This window comes from Pan troglodytes, chromosome 4, assembly GCF_028858775.2.
Source record: "Pan troglodytes isolate AG18354 chromosome 4, NHGRI_mPanTro3-v2.0_pri, whole genome shotgun sequence".
In the NCBI taxonomy this organism is placed as follows: domain Eukaryota; kingdom Metazoa; phylum Chordata; class Mammalia; order Primates; family Hominidae; genus Pan; species Pan troglodytes.
Window position 1 is genome coordinate 158,378,159 of NC_072402.2, and position 17,494 is coordinate 158,395,652.

The following is a 17,494-nucleotide window of genomic DNA, read 5'->3' on the forward strand; positions in this document are numbered from 1 at the left end:
CTCCCTACTCCATCCCTTCTACAAACAGTAACTGCAGTGATAGCAGCCACAGAAAGATCAGGCTGGGCCCAAGACTTCCCCAGAGTTTTTTGCTTTACCTGCTGTAGATGAGGCACTCTCGGTTATTGATGACTTTATCCGATTTGTACCTCCGGAGGTCTTCCCAAGCGTCCTTGATGGCAGTGACTGCCAGGATAACACAGATTGGTATCATGCTCACCTCAGGCTGGAAAGCATTGACCACAGGGATAAAATTCAGAACCGCAATGCCCACAAAATAGAGATTGGCAAACCGGTGTAGCTGCTCAAAAATGTTTTTGGGGATGAAGGACAACACGGTGTACTTGCTGGTCTTGATTTGATTCCCACGATGATGTCTGTTGGGGTTCTCTTTGTGAGACCATCCTTCAAAGAGCAGGTTAGAGAGCACTACTCGCTTCTTATCTTCTTTTCTTTTCCACCTTTTCCTCCCTTCCTTTTTCATCTCTGCTCAATGTTGTCTTTTTAATTCTCATAATTTAACTTCCATCTTTTACTTGCCTTCTTTGCTGAAAATTTTTCTCTCTTCTTTCAGAAGGATACTAAAAATGAAAAGCCAGGCTGCAAACCCCAGGGGAGAAACATGACAAGGAAAGAGCCTGCAGAGAACAGGTGTGTATCCACCAGGCCACTTCCTTCTACTTGTTTGAGACTCCACCTGTTGGAATGTAGACGTCACCTACAGGTGTCTTCCTTTTCCACCCTGGGCAGCCAAGAACAGGTGTACCAACTCTGGGTCCTAAAACCTACCTGGTTCTAAAAGCAAGAATTTTCAACCCAAGCAACTGAGGCTTTAAAATGGCAGACATTTTCTTGGTTTGGGAGACACTGCCTAACATCCTCCAAAGAGTTTCTCCTGAACTTAGTCTCCCAAGATAATCCAGCCATCCTAGAGTTTAATTCTTAAGCTTTCAACTCACCTTTAATAATACTGCATCTGTGTGCTTAATAATATGAGTGCTTATACAACTTAAACAAGTTTTCTCAGCCTCAGCACTAATGACATTTTGACTGGTTAATAATTGTTCCCCGGTGGTGTCCTGTGTATCGTAGGCTATTTAGCAGAACCCCCGGATTTTACCCACTAGATGTCGGTAGTACCCCTACTCCCAGTATGACAACCAAAAATGTCTTCAGATATTACTAAATGCCCACTAGGGGTCAAAATCACCCCCACTTGAGAATCAGTGAATTAAATAATTTAGGAAAGTAAAATGGAAGAAAAGAGACTCATCCTGAGGCTATGCTGATGAGTTTGCATAACCCATTTGCAAGAGAGAACACAGGGATGGTTTTTCTTACCTTTCATAAATTCGAATGTTGGAGCAGTTTATTGCTTTATCAAAGCGGTGTCTCTTGAAGTCCTCCATGCCATCCTTGATCATGATGACGAACAGGACAATGGCCAATGGTAACATGGTGATTTCTCTGTGGAAGACTTCCATGGAGGGCATCCAGTTCAAAATCACCAGGAACAGGAAATAGAGGTTAGCCCATCTGGAGGGGCAAGCGAAGTGTGAATAAACACTATGGAGAAGAAAAATGTACTTTCTCCCCCATTTCTCCCCTACTGTTTGGCCTTGATCAATTAAACCTTCTCTTTCAGTATCACCTCAAACATTATGGTAATGGCTTTGAAGCCAAACCCATCTAGATGTATTTATTATTTCCGTAGATTATTGGGGAACAGGTGGTGTTTGGTTACATGAGTAAGTTCTTTAGTGGTGATTTGTGAGATTTTGGTGCACCCATCACCCGAGCAGTATACTCTGCACCCAATTTGTAGTCTTTTATTCCTCTCCCCTTCTCACCCTTTCCCCCTAAGTCCCCAAAGTTTGTTTTGTGATGCTTATGGATGAGACTGGAGATGATTATTCTCAGGAATGGAAAACCATCTAGATTTAAACTCTGTTCCTGTTATTTACTCGTTGTGTGATTTTTTTGAGCTTATTTCCTCTTGCACAAAATGGGGATAGTATTATGGACTTTAAAGGGGTCCGATAAATATTACATGATTTATAATATTTGCATGATACACAGTAGAGGGCTCTGGAGCATAGCAGTTGCTCAGTAAATGGTCACTTATAATAATAATTACAATATTGAGGGTGATATATAAGCACATATTTTAACTTTTAATTTAAAATGATCTCATACATTATCTCAAAAGAGTTGCTGATGTTTTCAAGTTTTCCACGTGCATCTTGCTCTCTCTTGCCACAGTGCCTTTGCATGTGCAGGTCTGTCTGCAGGAACATTCTGCTGACTTCTGTCCATCCCTTTTCACTCAGGTAATGCAGTCTCTCTTTCATGTTGTACTTCAATTCCCTGACTTCCTTAACTAGGCCAAGATTTCCTTATTATTCACTATAATAGCACCATATACCTCTCCTTAGAAGTATCTATTGTAGTTACAACTTTATATCAATTTATATAATTAAAAAACTAATGTCTGTCTCTTTTACTAGACAATATATTCAATAAGGACAGTATCTCTCTGCCTCTCTATTTTTTTTATGTATCTCCAGCTCCCAGCTTATGGCCTGAGACAGCGTAGAACCTGACAAATATTTGTTGAATGAAAGAATGAATGACAAAAACTTCTTAAGACAAATGCATTTGGATATTAAAGGAAAGGTGGCCCCCAGAGGGTAGCATCTCTGAGTTTATCTAAGTGGTAAATACTTGTTTAAAATATGTATTGGTGGCCGGGTGTGGTGGCTCACTCCTGTAATCCCATCTTTTTGGGAGGTTGAGGCAGGCGGATCACTGGAGCCCAGGAGTTAGAGACCAGCTTGGGCAACGTGGCAAAACCCCATATCTACATAAAAGTACAAAAATTTGCCAGGCATGGTGGTGCACGCCTGTGGTCCCAGCTATTTGGGAGGCTGAGGTGGGAGATTCCCTTGAACTCAGGAGGTGAAGGTTGCAGTGAGCCGAGATTGCACGACTACACTCCAGCCTGGGGAACAGAAGGAGACTCTTTCTCTAAAAAGAGTATTGTTCAGACAATTGGATCTGTACCTATGAAATTGCTCAAAGAGATTCCGGGGCAGGAAGGTGAAGAGGGTGTATTTGGTTGTGCAGGTTCTGTTGCCAGGGTATCTCCTGGAGACCTCTTCCCAATCTTGATGGAATATGCTGTTGTTGGGGAACACGACCCGCCGCTGTGTCAAGTTGTAGCTCTGTCTCCCTTTCTCTGGAGAGAGCAGCGGTGTGGTTTCTGATGGACAATGGGGGAAGCCATCTCTGACTCTCCACTGCCACCGATGCCACGATGAGTCCACTGAGAGGGCCATTTCCAGCAGCAGGCGAAGATCTGAAAACAGACACAGGAGGAATTATGTTTAGGAGAAACGTGCAGCATGTTGGCCTGTTCATTTCTCCCCCATCCATGCAGGGTAGACACTGAAAGTAGTCTTAACCCACACTTTGACCTACTTCCTTGTAACTAAAGTTCACTAGATCCTGACCATTTGCTTCCCTGTTGTTCCTAAACATAGGATTTCTGACATTAGAGTCATAAGGATTTTGTTTAAGATTGAGTGTCTGATGTTAGAATCCCTATGTTCTAGGGTGACACACTAAACAAATAATCACATAAATAACATGCTCCTAACACTGGAATACGTGCCATGGGAGCATTGAAGTGGGTGGGACGTGCTTTTGGCCTAATTGGGGCTGTCAGGGATAGCTAAAGTGTGGCTTGCTGGGCTATGACCCTGCAGGTCAGAAGTCTAGCTCTGGTTCAGTCCTAGTGGGGAGCTGTTCCTTCACCTTCAACTGATCTCCAGCTTCCTCACTGTGAAATTAGGAACACTATTCTTTCTATACTTATTCCACAAGATTTTTGTGAGGAACAAATTGGATAGTACAGAAAAATATATTGCGACACATCTTAAAACAAAGGAAAAGGTACCTATTCTTTAGGTTTTCTTTGGCGCTAACATTTTCTGATTCTGATGACATTTTCCAGAAACTCACCTGTGGCTGGAACCTCAAAGGAGAGTGATAAGTAGAATAGATGGGACAGGTTCTTTCCTAGGAAATTTGTCCATGAGGTGACTGGGCTGTGCTACTGTCCAGTCAGCTGGCTTTTCTTAATCTAGATGGCTGGAGGTGGGGATAGGGGATCCCTTTCTTTTTCTCCACTCCATTTGGTGGTTTCTGAAACTAAGTACTTGATTAAGCAGATGGTCTGCCCAGGTGGCAAAGAAATGCTGCTTTACAGCACATCAAAAAGCTTGTCCACTACCATCGAGTCAGCTTCATCCCTGGGATGCAAGGCTGGTTCAACATACACAAATCAATAAACGTAATTCATCACATAAACAGACACCATGACAAAAACCATATGATTACCTCAATAGATGCAGAAAAGGCCTTTGATAAAATTCAACACACCTTCATGCTAAAAACTCTCAATAAACTAGGTATTGATGGAAAGTATCTTGAAATAATAAAAGCCATTTATTACAAACCCACAGCCAATATCATACTGAATGGAAAAAGCTGGAAGCATTCCCTTTGGAAACCAGCACAAGACAAGGATGCCCTCTCTTACCACTCCTATTCAACATAGTGTTGGAAATTCTGTCCAGGGCAATCAGGCAAGAGAAAGAAATAAAGGGTATTCGAATAGGAAGAGAGAAAGTCAAATGGTCTATGTTTGCAGATGACATGATTGTATATTTAGAAAACCCCATATTCTCAGCCTCAAATCTCCCTAAGCTGATAAGCAACTTCAGCAAAATCTCAGGATACAAAATCAAGGTGCAAAAATCACAAGCATTCCTACATAGCAATAATAGACAAACAGAGAGCCAAATCATGAGGGAACTCCGCTTCACAAATGCTACAAAGAGAATAAAATACCTAGGAATACAACTTACAAGGGATGTGAGGGACCACTTCAAAGAGAACTACAAACCACTGGTCACACAAATGGAAGAACATTCCATGCTCATGGATAGGAAAAATCAATATCGTGAAAATGGCCATACTGCCCAAAGTAATTTATAGATTCAATGCTATACCCATCAAGCTACCATTGACTTTCTTCACAGAATTTGAAAAAACTACTTTAAATTTCATATGGAACCAAAAAAGAGCCCATATAGCCAAGGCAATCCTAAGCAAAAAAAGCAAAGCTGGAGGCATCATGCTACCTGACTTCCAACTATACTACAAGGCTACAGTAACCAAAACAGCATGATACTGGTACCAAAACAGAGATATAGACCAATGGAACAGAACAGAGCCCTCAGAAATAATGCCACACATCTACAACCATCTGATCTTTGACAAACCTTACAAAAACAAGCAATGGGGAAAGGATTCCTTATTTAATAAATGGTGCTGGGAAAGCTGACTAGCCATATGCAGAAACTGAAACTGAACACCTTCCTTACACCTTAGACAAAAATTAACTCAAGATGGATTAAAGATTTAAAGGTAAGACCCAAAACCATAAAAACCCTAGAAGAAAACCTAGGCAAAACCATTCAGGACATAGGCATGGGCAAAGACTTCATGACTAAAACACCAAAAGCAATGGCAACAAAAGCCAAAATTGACAAATGGGATCTAATTAAACTAAAGAGTTTCTGCACAGCAAAGGAAACTATCATCAGGGTGAACAGGAAACCTACAGAATGGGAGAAAATTTTTGCAATCTATGCATCTGACAAAGGGCTAATATCCAGAATCTACAAAGAATTTAAACAAATTTCCAAGAAAAAACCAACAATCCCATCAAAAAGTGGGCAAAGGATATGAACAGACACTTCTCAAAAGACGACATTTATGTGGCCAACAAACGTATGAAAAAAAGGTCATCATCACTAGTTGTTAGAGAAATGCAAATCAAAACCACAATGAGATACCATCTCAAGCCAGTTAGAATGGTGATCATTAAAAAGTCAGGAAACAACAGATACTGGAGAGGATATGGAGTAATAAGAATGCTTTTACACTGTTGGTGGGAGTGTAAATTAGTTCAATCATTGTGGAAGAGAGTGTGGTGATTTCTCAAGGATCTAGAACCAGAAGAACCATTTGACCCAGCAATCCCATTACTGAGGATATACCCAAAGGATTATAAATCATTCTTCTACAAAGACACATGCACACGTATCTTTATTGCAGCACTCTTCACAATAGCCAAGACTTGGAACCAACCCAAATGCCCATTAATGATAGACTGGATAAAGAAAATGTGGCACATACATAGCATGGAATATTAGGCAGCCATACAAAAGGATGAGTTCATGTACTTTGTAGGGACATGGATGAAGCTGGAAACCATCATTCTCAGCAAACTAACACAGGAACAGAAAACCAACCACCACATGTTCTCACTCATAATTGGGAGTTGCACTATGAGAACACATGGACACAGGGAGGGGAATATCACACACCAGGGCCTGTTGTGGGGTTAGGGGCTAGGGGAGGGATAGCATTAGAAGAAATACCTAATATAGATGACGGGTTGATGGGTGCAGAAAACTACCATGGCACAGGTATACTTATGTACACAAACCTGCACATTCTGCACATATATCCCAGAACTTAGAGTATAATAATGATTAAAAAAAATGCTGCTTTACCTAGGAGTTTCCAGTTCCTGAACTCTTTTAAATAAAGCCTACAAGCAAACTCTCAAGGTTCTTTTTGGCCAAATTTTTCTTAAAGACCCAGAAGGATATTATTCAAAGATACATTTTATAAAGTTAGAAGTCGTATATAATGGTCCTTCTCATGTAGTAGGCTCATAGGATAATTTTCTTTTGAATAAGTGGATGAGTGAATATCAAGTACTATTAATCTTACAATTAATTACCCAGCTTGTCATGGTAAATATGATCACTTAGGAAAAAAAGTTTTATTTCTAGTTTAAATGGTAATATTTTACTTTCCTGATGCCCATATGATCTGACCCTCATCATAATTCTTCTCATAGCTTTCATCAATCCAACTGATTTTCAGTCCACAGACCCCAAGCCTGCAGGAAGCTCTTCAGAGACTAAGTAAGCCCTTGTAGCAAGCCTGAAAAGGTAAATGTAATTACGGATGCCTATCATAATGTGACCAAAAGCAATCTTATAACATTTAGCAAGCTGGAAATAATATTGTGTATCTTCTTTGTTATTACAAAAAATGCACCTTCATGGATTTCTTTTTTACTGCAAAGGAAAAGGAAATGAAAAGATAATTTATGAATAGCATTGAAAATGCAAATGAGAACTCTTGCCTTGGTTAATGCCATCCATATCAGACTTCTCTCACTATTAGGTGGTAAGATCTTCTTAAATGAAGAGATTGGATTGATGTGGGAAATGTAGTTATTTTCGGTGGAGTAGGATTAAAAGTCCATTTATCATAAGAATAGTCTTTACTTTTTTTAACCATGTAAGATGAGCTTCCTTAAAAGTAAAGCAGATATAACTTGGATGCCAAATTAGTGAATGAAAGTTTGATGAGGAACTAAATATTTATATAGTTTCAAAGTATCCTCCCCCAATATTATTCATTATAATGATAAAAAGAATCACTTTTTAGTGGAGAAATGTGGCAGACACCACCTTACAACAGAGATCAAAGCAAGTATTGAAGCTGTCCTCACAGGGTTAACAAGAATTCTGGACAGAAATAGAGTTATAACTAAGCATTAATCAGGCTGCACTTTGACCTACTTCCTTGTAACTGAAAGTCACTAGATCCTGACCATTTGCTTCCCCATTGCTCCTAAAGATAGGATTTCTGACATTAGAGTCATAAGGGTTTTGTTTAAGATTGAGTTTCTGATGTTAGAATCATAAAGCTTTTGTTTAAGAATTGCTGAAGATGTTTTTCAGATTCTGAAGTCCGGTGAAACAGCTGATGCCAACCAGTTTGAAGACCCCACATAGGAACAGAATCAGCATGAGGACAGTTTCTTCATCGGTCTGTCCTATGATTTCACCCTGCACTCCTTGACCAATCAACAATCTTCACACTTCTGCCCGTTCTAAAACTCTTATAAACTTTAGCCCCAAACTCCTCACGGAGATGGATTTGAGGTTTCCTCCCATCTCTTTATTCGGCAGCCCTCCAATTAAATCTCTTTCTCTTGCAACTTGACATCTTGGCATATTGATTTGCTGCACATATTGGGCGCTGGACCTGTTATGGCTATAGTATCACAAATATTGGGATAAAATGACATCTTTTGCCTCCTGATATGATGTATTGAGAACATGAGTTATCTCTCTGGTAGAAACACTAAAAAACCTCAAATTGGGGGGCGAGTCTATAAAACAACTGGCCTGTGTTTTTCAAGTGTAAATGGTCAAAAAAGGGGCAAAATAACTGTTTATAATTAAAATAAACTAAAAATAAAAACTAAATGTAATGCATAATTCTTGGTTGAATCCTATACTAGAGGAAGATAAAATAGGTATAAAGGGCATTACTGGACAATGGGCAAAATCTGAATATAAACTACAGTTAGGTAATAGCATTTTAACAATCTCAAATTTCCTGATTTTGATAATTATATTGTGGTTATACATTAAAACACTCTTGGTTTTAGGAAATCCACCCCAAAGTATTTAGAGGTAAAGGGCAAGATGTTTCCATGGGTCAGAAAACACACACACACACACACACACACACACACACACACACACACACACACACACAGTAGTATAGTCAGGGAAAGACTCGTGGGAAAAGGAACATTTATTTAAAGTTACCTGAAGAAACGTAGGAGTTAGCTAGGTAGAGAGGTTGGGGAAGAGTGCTCCAGGTAGAAGAACGAGTTCCAGAAATGGGAAGAAGTTCCTGAGGTGTTGCATAGAGCAGTGGTCTTCAACCTTTTTGGCACCAGGGACTGCTTTCATGGAAGACAATTTTTCCATGGACAGTGGTTGGGGGATAGTTTTGGGATGAAACTGTTCCACTTCAGATTATCAGGCATTCCTTAGATTCTCATAAGGAGGGCGTGACCTAGATCCCTCGCATGCAGAATTCACAATAGCATTACCTTCCTATGAGAATTTAATGTCTCCACTGATCTGACAGCAGGCAATGCTCGCCTGCCGCTTACCTCCTGCTGTGTGGCATGGTTCCCAACAGGCCATGGACTGCTATGGGCCCGTGGCCCAGGGACTGGGGACTCCTGGTGTAGAGTACATGGAACGGGAGACAAAGAGTGGCAGAAGCTGAGGCTGGAGAGACAGCCCAGGGTCAGATGGCCTGTTGAGGCTGTTATGCTGAGGGCAAGAGAGAGTCTGAAGAGTGCCAGGGAAATGACACATTGTGAATGCGGATTCCAAACATCATTCTGGCCGAAGCACATAAGGGTGGGCTGGAGGGACCGACACTGGGGATAGAGGCAGCTCTTTGACCCACTGCCCCTCTCCCCTCCAAATAAAGTACTTCTTCCTGAGAGTGGAACAGGAAACAAAGAGGGATTGCATAATCCCATTATCTGAGGTGTGGTTTATTGCTGCTTGCAGAAAGTTTAGGGTGGGGCACACCTGAAGAACTCCCTAAGTTCCTTCCAGTTGTAAAGCCTTTGTCTCATTCTAGATTTTTGAAATGGCACCTCCCACTAAAAATAACTTGAGGATTACCTAATTTTGCCAATTTATACTCAGATCACCTCAGGCTTGAAGTGATAATCCTCTCAAGCACCAGCCTTATTCTCTTCTAGGTACAATGTCCTCTAGATGATAAGAAGACAATCCTATATGGGGGACCTTTAGCCTAACAAGCTGGGCTAACTTCAGTTTTTTGAGGAATTCTGTTTCTCTCTCCCAAACTTTCTCCACCTTACCTGGCTCACATTTCCAATTGACTCTAGTTCCTTTCTGTTTCATTTTAATGAGCCCAAATAAACCCCATCTCTAGCAAGTTCCATTTTCACTGTTACGGGATAAATCAACTAGTCATTCATTCAATCAACAAATACTTATTGAATCCTCGTTTATATACCAGGTGAGTAAAACCTACCCATGCATCCCTTTCTGCCTGAGCTTACATTAGGTGTCTGGGAGATTTTAAACATACACTTTTAGAAATAAATATATATTCACCAACCAGGAAAAGTGCCACTGTCAAAAGACAAAATCACAACAGGTTTAAAGATCTTAATTAACTTTATTTTTGGTTCTAAAATTGGGCAGCACTTCATTTCATAAAATATAATCAGCGTTCCAATGAGCTGAGCAGAGATTGGCTTTATAGAAAGGGCTGAAGAAAGCAGAAACACAAAACAAAAATGAATTCGTCATTTCAAAATTAGTTTCCTTGTAAGGGAGGAACAGGAAACAGAACAATAGAAAAATAACTGACTGGGTAACATCAGGTTACTTTTTTTGTAAGGATTAAAGGCAGGGGCAACTTCCTTTTCATACCAATTGAAACTGACCTATTTGGGAAATTATGTCTCTCTCTTGATTTTTCTGAAGGTTGATAATAATTTAGTTTTAGTTTAGTGAAAATGACTCCACTTTAATTTTTAGTCTAGTCTGTTGGGGCCTAGCTTTGTCCAAAACAATGGCCTCTTGTAATTTTTATTTAATACCACAAAAGAGAGCAGGGTGCAGTGAGCACATTACAGAGGGATGGGACCTTGTCTCCCAAGAGGTGGGGCTTGAACTGAGATCAGGGAATGAGTGAGAGGTAGCTGGATGGAGTACTACTGTGTGTATATATGTGTGAGTGAGTGTGTGTGTGTGTGTGTGTGCTGTGTTTCTGTAAGTAAGCATCCTAGGAAGACAAAGCCATAGTTGCAAGTCTTCTGTGGCTACAGCAAACACGTTGACTTCAAGAATGGATAGAAGACCCAAGTAGGCTAAAAAGCAGAAATAAGTCTTTACTAGAGAATTATTTTTCCTCCATGCCCAATTCTCTAAAAAGCATATCAGTGGGTTAGGACTATGGGAGAAAAATCTATAAAATTAAGTTTAATCTAAACTTAGATTATTGATAAAATAATATAAAACCCTGATATTAGAATGAATTAGAATTTTAAAAAGTTTGGCGTTCAGTTAACTACAGGAATTTTTAAAGCACCCTACCCTGAGGACAAAATGTGTAAATTGCAGGAAAAAAAAAGAAAAGATTTCCTATTAGATATCTAGTTAACAAACAATAACCACTGTAGAAGAAATAGTCTGGAGTTAGCAGATCTTCAAATCAATAATTATATCAGTTTTTCACAAATTAAAATCATTCTTGAATCATCTTCTCAATTTTTACCACACCCAAATAGCATTTTTATTAAATGCAATATATTTTACTTTAGGTGAACTCACTTCTCAAAAGCTTCAATTTTTTTTCACTGAGATAGAGTCTCACTCTGTCGCCCAGGCTGGAGTGCAATGGCATGATCTTGGCTCACTGCAACCTCTGCCTCCCAGGTTCAAGTGAGTCTCCTGCCTTAGCCTCCTGAGTAGCTGGGATTACAGGCACCCGCCATCATGCCTGGCAAATTTTTTGTATTTTTTTGTAGAGACAGGGTTTCCCATTTTGGCCAGGCTGGTCTTGAACTCCTGACCTCAGGTGATCCACCCACCTCAGCCTCCCAAAGTGCTGGGATTACAGGCATGAGCCACCATGCCTGGCCAAAAGCTTCAATATTAACTTTGGCTTTGAGCTAAACCTTAATACCAAAATGAAATGGTTTGACAGTATTGATATGTTTTTTTAATAGGCACTGACAGGAACTACTTTTATTAAAATAAAAACTCTTGATCCCTTATGACAACATTGGCCTACACCTCTATGTCTCTATTTGCTGTTCTGGGAACCAGGTTCAGAAACATCACCACTCACCCAGAAAGGATCAGTCATTTCCATTATTTGTGGCTTACCTACTAATGCAGGAAAGGCTGCTAACATGGTTTGCAAGTTTCTTCCCCTCAACACAAAGTCAAAACAATAACAACAACAACAACAAACAACAGGTTTTTCATCAACCCTGAATTCAATAAAAAAACTCAGTGAGCCAGATTCCTATCCATGCCCCCAAGCATTGTAGTAGATCAAGGAAGGATTTGCAGTAAAACAATCTCATCATAAATTTCTTATCCATTTTGCTTTTTCTACTTATTTTGATTGGATTTGCTTGAGGAATGACCATCAGTTAGTCTTTTACTGATTTTACCGAAACTCATTTACAGATGAAGAAACAAAGATAAGGGGAATAGAGTGATTTCTCTGTAGAACTTGTCATTTCTTCCTAATCCATTTCAGTAAAAGCTATATTTATTAGAATACAAAATGTCCTTTTTCCACATTTTAATAAATTTTTGAAACTAAATTGTTTCACACAATTGCTATGTTAGTGTTTACTTACACTCACAAATTATTATTAAATTGATGACATTTTAGATTCAAAAAAGATATCTAGTTGCAGACAAATATGCCACAAAACAGAAATTGCCATTTGAAAGACCCTCCATAAGTTCTGTAGTGTGGACCTGCCCAGGAAAATTCAGTGAGGCCTTCGTGGGAAAGGAATAGTCTAAGCGGAGACCTTATTCTGCAGTGGAGTTTGGATAGGCTAGAAGACTTGGGGAAGGCTGAACTTTAGCATTCCCATTTGCACTGTACTCAGCTACAGGCATCTACATATAGCTGCTTGTATGGAATCAGTTCTTTTGAGCACAAAAAAGTGCTCTGTCCTTCCCAATGGGAAGAACAAGAGCTGTGATTGTGCCTTATTCACAGGCTACAAAACATGTCCTATAATTAGGATGCCAGAAGCTGACTTCCTCTAGAGAGAAAGAAACATTAAGAAGAAATGTATGCAGGGTGGGGTGGGGTGGAGATTGTTGTCTTTGGTTGGTAAAAGTGGGGACTAGTGGAAAAGAGAGAGTGAGAAAGAAATAGCAACCACCTAAAATAAAATTAATGAAAGGATGCAATTCTGTAGAAGATAATTAAAATACATGACAAATGTAATCCTATAGAATGGGCCTTTGTGGGAAAGGAAAGATAGAAGGAGAGTCTGTTCCATAACTCAAGCATCTTCAGCATGCCACACTCAGCCCTCATCACTAGTCCTTGAGTCAATTAAAGCTTTTAACCCCTGGTTGGTTTTCTCCTAGCTCCCCAACTCATAAGAGCTTTACTCCAACAGATTTCCAAAGATGAATATTTTTTTAACAGACAAGAAAATATTTCTCGTCTGCCACATTACACTTCATCACCTGCCAAGTTCATTAGAGTTTAGAGTATCACAAATTATCTTGCAAGCTAGTCTCCAATTTGGTGTATTTGGAGCTCGGATTTCTCTCTCGAACTTTACATCAAAATATCCTACTGCTTATGTGCCATTTCTACTTGTTTTCTAGGTATTTCAACTTTAACAATTCTAAAACTCTTGGATTCTCTCCAAAATTCACTTTAGTTCCAGTAGTACCCATTTCCATGAATAGCATCTCTGTTTACCTTAGTGACTTAAGAGTAACCTTTGACCTCTCTTTCATTTACTACAGCCAATCTATTTTTAAGTTTTATCCATTTTTGCCCTTTCAATATTTTTCAAATCCATTTTCTTCTTAACAACTGCTCCTGGCCAAGCCACTATTTTTAAGTGTAGCAGATACTGTTGAGATTAATATATTATAATTTTATTCAAAGGCATTATTAATTTTATGGTAGGATTTGCAATTATATATTTTCTCGATTAATTAATACCAGAATTATAGCTACTGTCAGGCAGAAGTTGTAAATTCTTTGATGACAGAAGAGATCTTTCACACGCTGGTGTGCTAAAGACATTTGGACACATTGGTATTGTAAAGGGAGCCCAGAACTGAAAGCAGGGTACAAGGTGAAGTGCAGAGAGGAAAATCAGTGATGCAGAGTCCCTGACATAATAAAATGGTTGGGAGATGAGATATACATATATATACATGGAAAGGTACTGAATAGGCTACCAATGGGAAATTGAATGAATGGCAGACAGTAAGGACCAGAAGTTGTTAGAGATGTAAGAAAACACAGTTGACTGAGAAGGACAAGGCAAGCATCTTGGGGAAGTAGAAATAGCCAATCAGTGAATTAGAGAGTTGAGTAGCCAGAGGCAGGCATGAATCCAGAAAGCACAAGAATAGGAAAATGAGAAGCTTCACTTCTCATCCCCATGTCAGACCCCCTGAATCAGAAGTTCTGGGGATGGGGGTGGAAAATCTGCCCTCTTCACCAGCTCCCAGGTCATTTTAATGTAGGGGTTGCCAAATAGCAAATCCGGAGAGACACTGCCTTTTATGCTCACCTATGTGTTCTCCCTTGAAAACTCGAACTACCTTTTCCCATTTTCTTCCCTTTATTCTAAGCCTGATCTCCCAGGTATCTTCCTAATGAAAGGCAAAATATCTTGGGAAATAAAAAGACAGTGCAGGCAATATTTCCTTTGTGAGAGACAGGTAAAATGAGATGCATAATTTCATTTTTAACATCCCTCTAGGCAGAAATGTGATTTCACTTAAAAATTGTTTTATAGATTCTTTTGGTATGTTTTACTGACAAAATAATTAAGTTGGATCTAATTAAAAGTAAATAAATCCCTCACAGAAGCTGGATGAATCAGTGCGGAGCTGAGAGGTGATAAAAGTTGTTCAAAGTTCATGAAGCTGAAAGCAATTAAAAGACAATAGTACACATTGACTGGCTCAGTTCACTTCAAACATACGCATGGTCTGTGAATTACATACCAATTAGTACACCCCGGAAGAACTGAGGTGGGGGCAGGCATGGAGCAAGACCTGGGAAATTTTGGAGCAGCTTCCTTAATGGACTAGGCATCTGGCTTAGCACAGAGAATGTGGCACCAGATTTGTGAAATGGAGTGAGAAAAACTGATATGATAGTGGCTGCCTTCAGAGTTTTCCTAGGGAAGGAATATACTTTTAATCAGCATTTGGGGTAAAAGGCAAAGGGACAAGAATTAAGGAGAAAAGGAAAAGGGGGAGGGAAAGGGAGGGCAAATTAGCTGGCAAAAGCATGAGAAATAGAGATAAGACGGTAGCAGGTTTGGTGTCTGTGTTGGCAGAAAAGGGCAGAGAGATTTTTTTAAAAGTCAATATTCACTTAGAAATACGGAAAATATTATAATATAATGTCCTTCCATGTTACTTTAAAATTGTTAGTGAAACTTCGCAAAATAGAATTGTCAACTATGAAAGGTATCATTTGATTGGGGGTCTAGAAGTCATGAAGAAGGGGCTGTCCCCTTCTTTGGTTTCAGGCCAAAGGGAAATGATTAAAGAAAAGCCACAGGAAAGAGTGGAGAATGAGAAATACAGAAAATTCTGGAAATCAGAACCAGGGATGACTGGGAAAAACATAAGTCCCAGAGGAATTTTAGAAGTTGTGGGGGAAGTGGCACTGGATGTTCCTTAGGATCTGGGTTGGGGATTCAAGTGATTTCATCTAAGCGTTAAAGGACAAGGTAAGGCAAGCCAAGATGTCTGGCTTCTATATCCCACTAACCAGCTGTGTGGCCATGGGCAAGTCATTCTCCCTGGGCCCTAGTTTCTTCCTCTGTAAAATGGGAGAATTGGACTAAGTAATCCTTAAGGCCTATATACATCTCTAGCACTTTCATCTCAAGTTTAATTCTCACCTTGACTTATGTCAAGTCCAGGGGGATGCATGACCATGTTAAGGGACATTTCCAGACGGCAGACTATTTCTTCCCCAAACGGCAGCCTGGACTCTCCATGAAAGGTAAGTGATCTCACAGCACATAATTGCTAAGTAGCTGCTTCTTTTTTCAGAAATGGAGAACTTTTCATTCCTCTGTTTTGTCTGAGTTACTTTTTCATACGTGCTTTGGGCTGGACATTCTCACACTTCCAAAAAATAACAGAACCCTCTCAACTTTATTATTTTTCCTCTTTTATTAGATTAATAATAACAGAGTTCTCAAAAGGTCTCCGTGTTTCAAACTTCTAGTCCCAAAGTAGGGAGGAATTTCAAGAAAGATCCAACTGTCTATTGAACATTGCCCCTTGGATGTCTCCTGAGAACGTCAATCTCAGTTTGCCTCCAAACAGCCTCAGTATCTTTACCCCTACATCTGCACTTGCCCCCTATTACCTCTCTCATGGAATGGCAACCCTACCCTTTCGGTTGCCCAAGACTTTGATTCCTCTCTCACCTCTCATATCCAATCAATTATCAAGTCCTGTTGGTTGTAAGCCATTACATGTGTGTCTGTTTGCTTCACTCTCCTCTGGATCCATTGCCACACACCCATCCAGGCCACTCTCATCTCTAGCTGTGCTTACTTGGCCTCGTGATTTGTCCCTCTGCTGCCAGTTTTGCCCCCTCTAGTCTCTTTTCCACAGTGAAATCAGAAATATTTTGCCAAACTCTAGATCGATTCATGCCATCTCCTTGCTTAAAATCCTCTCTGATTTTAATTTCCCTCACAGCATAAGGAACAAAACTTAAACATAATTTACAACTCCTTCCCCTCATAAACTAGACACAGACTTTCTTCCCAGCCCTGTCTTTTGTTATCCTCTCTTTTACATTCTAGTCATAAGGAAATTATTTTGTGTCCATCTTTCTCTCCCACTGACACACCATCATTACCAGCATGCTGTAACCCACTTCCCATGCTCAAAAAGCCTAGCTAATTTATGATTGAGGGGCTATGTGTGTGCTCCACAGTACTCTTCCTTATCCCATTTTAGCCCTTAGTTCTGGGTAGTGAACCTCTGTACAAGTCTGGATTGAGCGATTCTACAAGGCAATCACCCTTCTACCCTAGAGCTGCCTGAGAGCAGTCACTACTCTACCCTCTACAGTGCCTGCTGGAAGTAGTCACCCCCTCCTACCCTAATGTCTCCTGGGAGCAGTTACTCATCTATCCCAGTGCCTCCTGGGAATAGTCACACCTCTACCCAATGCCTTCTGGGAACAGTCACCCCTCTGCCCCAGTGCCTCCTTGGAGCAGTCACCCTTTTATTCTAATGCCTCCTGGGAAGTCACCCCTCTGCCCCAGTGCTTCCTGGGAGCAGTCACCCTTCTATTCTAATGCCTCCTGGGAGCAGTTACCCCTCTGCCCCAGTGCCTCCTGGGAGCAGTCATCATTCTATTCCAATGCCTCCTGGGAGCAGTCACCCCTCTCCCGAGGGCCTCTTGGGAGCAGTCACTACTCTACCTCAGTGCCTCCTGGGAACAGTAACCCCTCTACCCCAGTACTTTATGAGGTCAGTTGCCACTCTAACCCCCAGTGCTCCTGGGAGCACTTACCCCTCTACCCTATTGCCTTGTGAGGACAGTCATCACTTTACACCTCCTTCCTAGGTACAATGACTGACAGACACTAAGAAATACTTCACTTATTTGATAAACAAAAAACAATAATTTGTAATTTAAAATTATTTAAAAATATTTCAAAGAAACTTATTTCTATTATCTCATTTTATTCCCCAAATAATCCTAT

At 40.2% G+C, this 17,494-nt stretch overlaps 1 protein-coding gene across 6 annotated transcripts in view; it reads right to left on the reverse strand.

Annotated features, from left to right (window-relative positions):
* The window catches only part of ATP10B (ATPase phospholipid transporting 10B (putative)), a 360,087-nt gene that overhangs the window by 122,049 nt on the left and 220,544 nt on the right, over positions 1-17,494 (reverse strand). For 5 of the 6 annotated variants that reach the window (XM_016954150.4, XM_001137552.8, XM_054685268.2 and 2 more), the window contains 2 exons: positions 3,064-3,358; positions 1,342-1,536 (listed from right to left, as the gene is read on the reverse strand). In XM_016954150.4, the coding sequence (XP_016809639.1) occupies positions 1,342-1,536; positions 3,064-3,338 (470 nt within the window). In that variant the 5' untranslated portion in view covers positions 3,339-3,358. The other variant, XM_054685269.2, reaches the window with a different exon arrangement.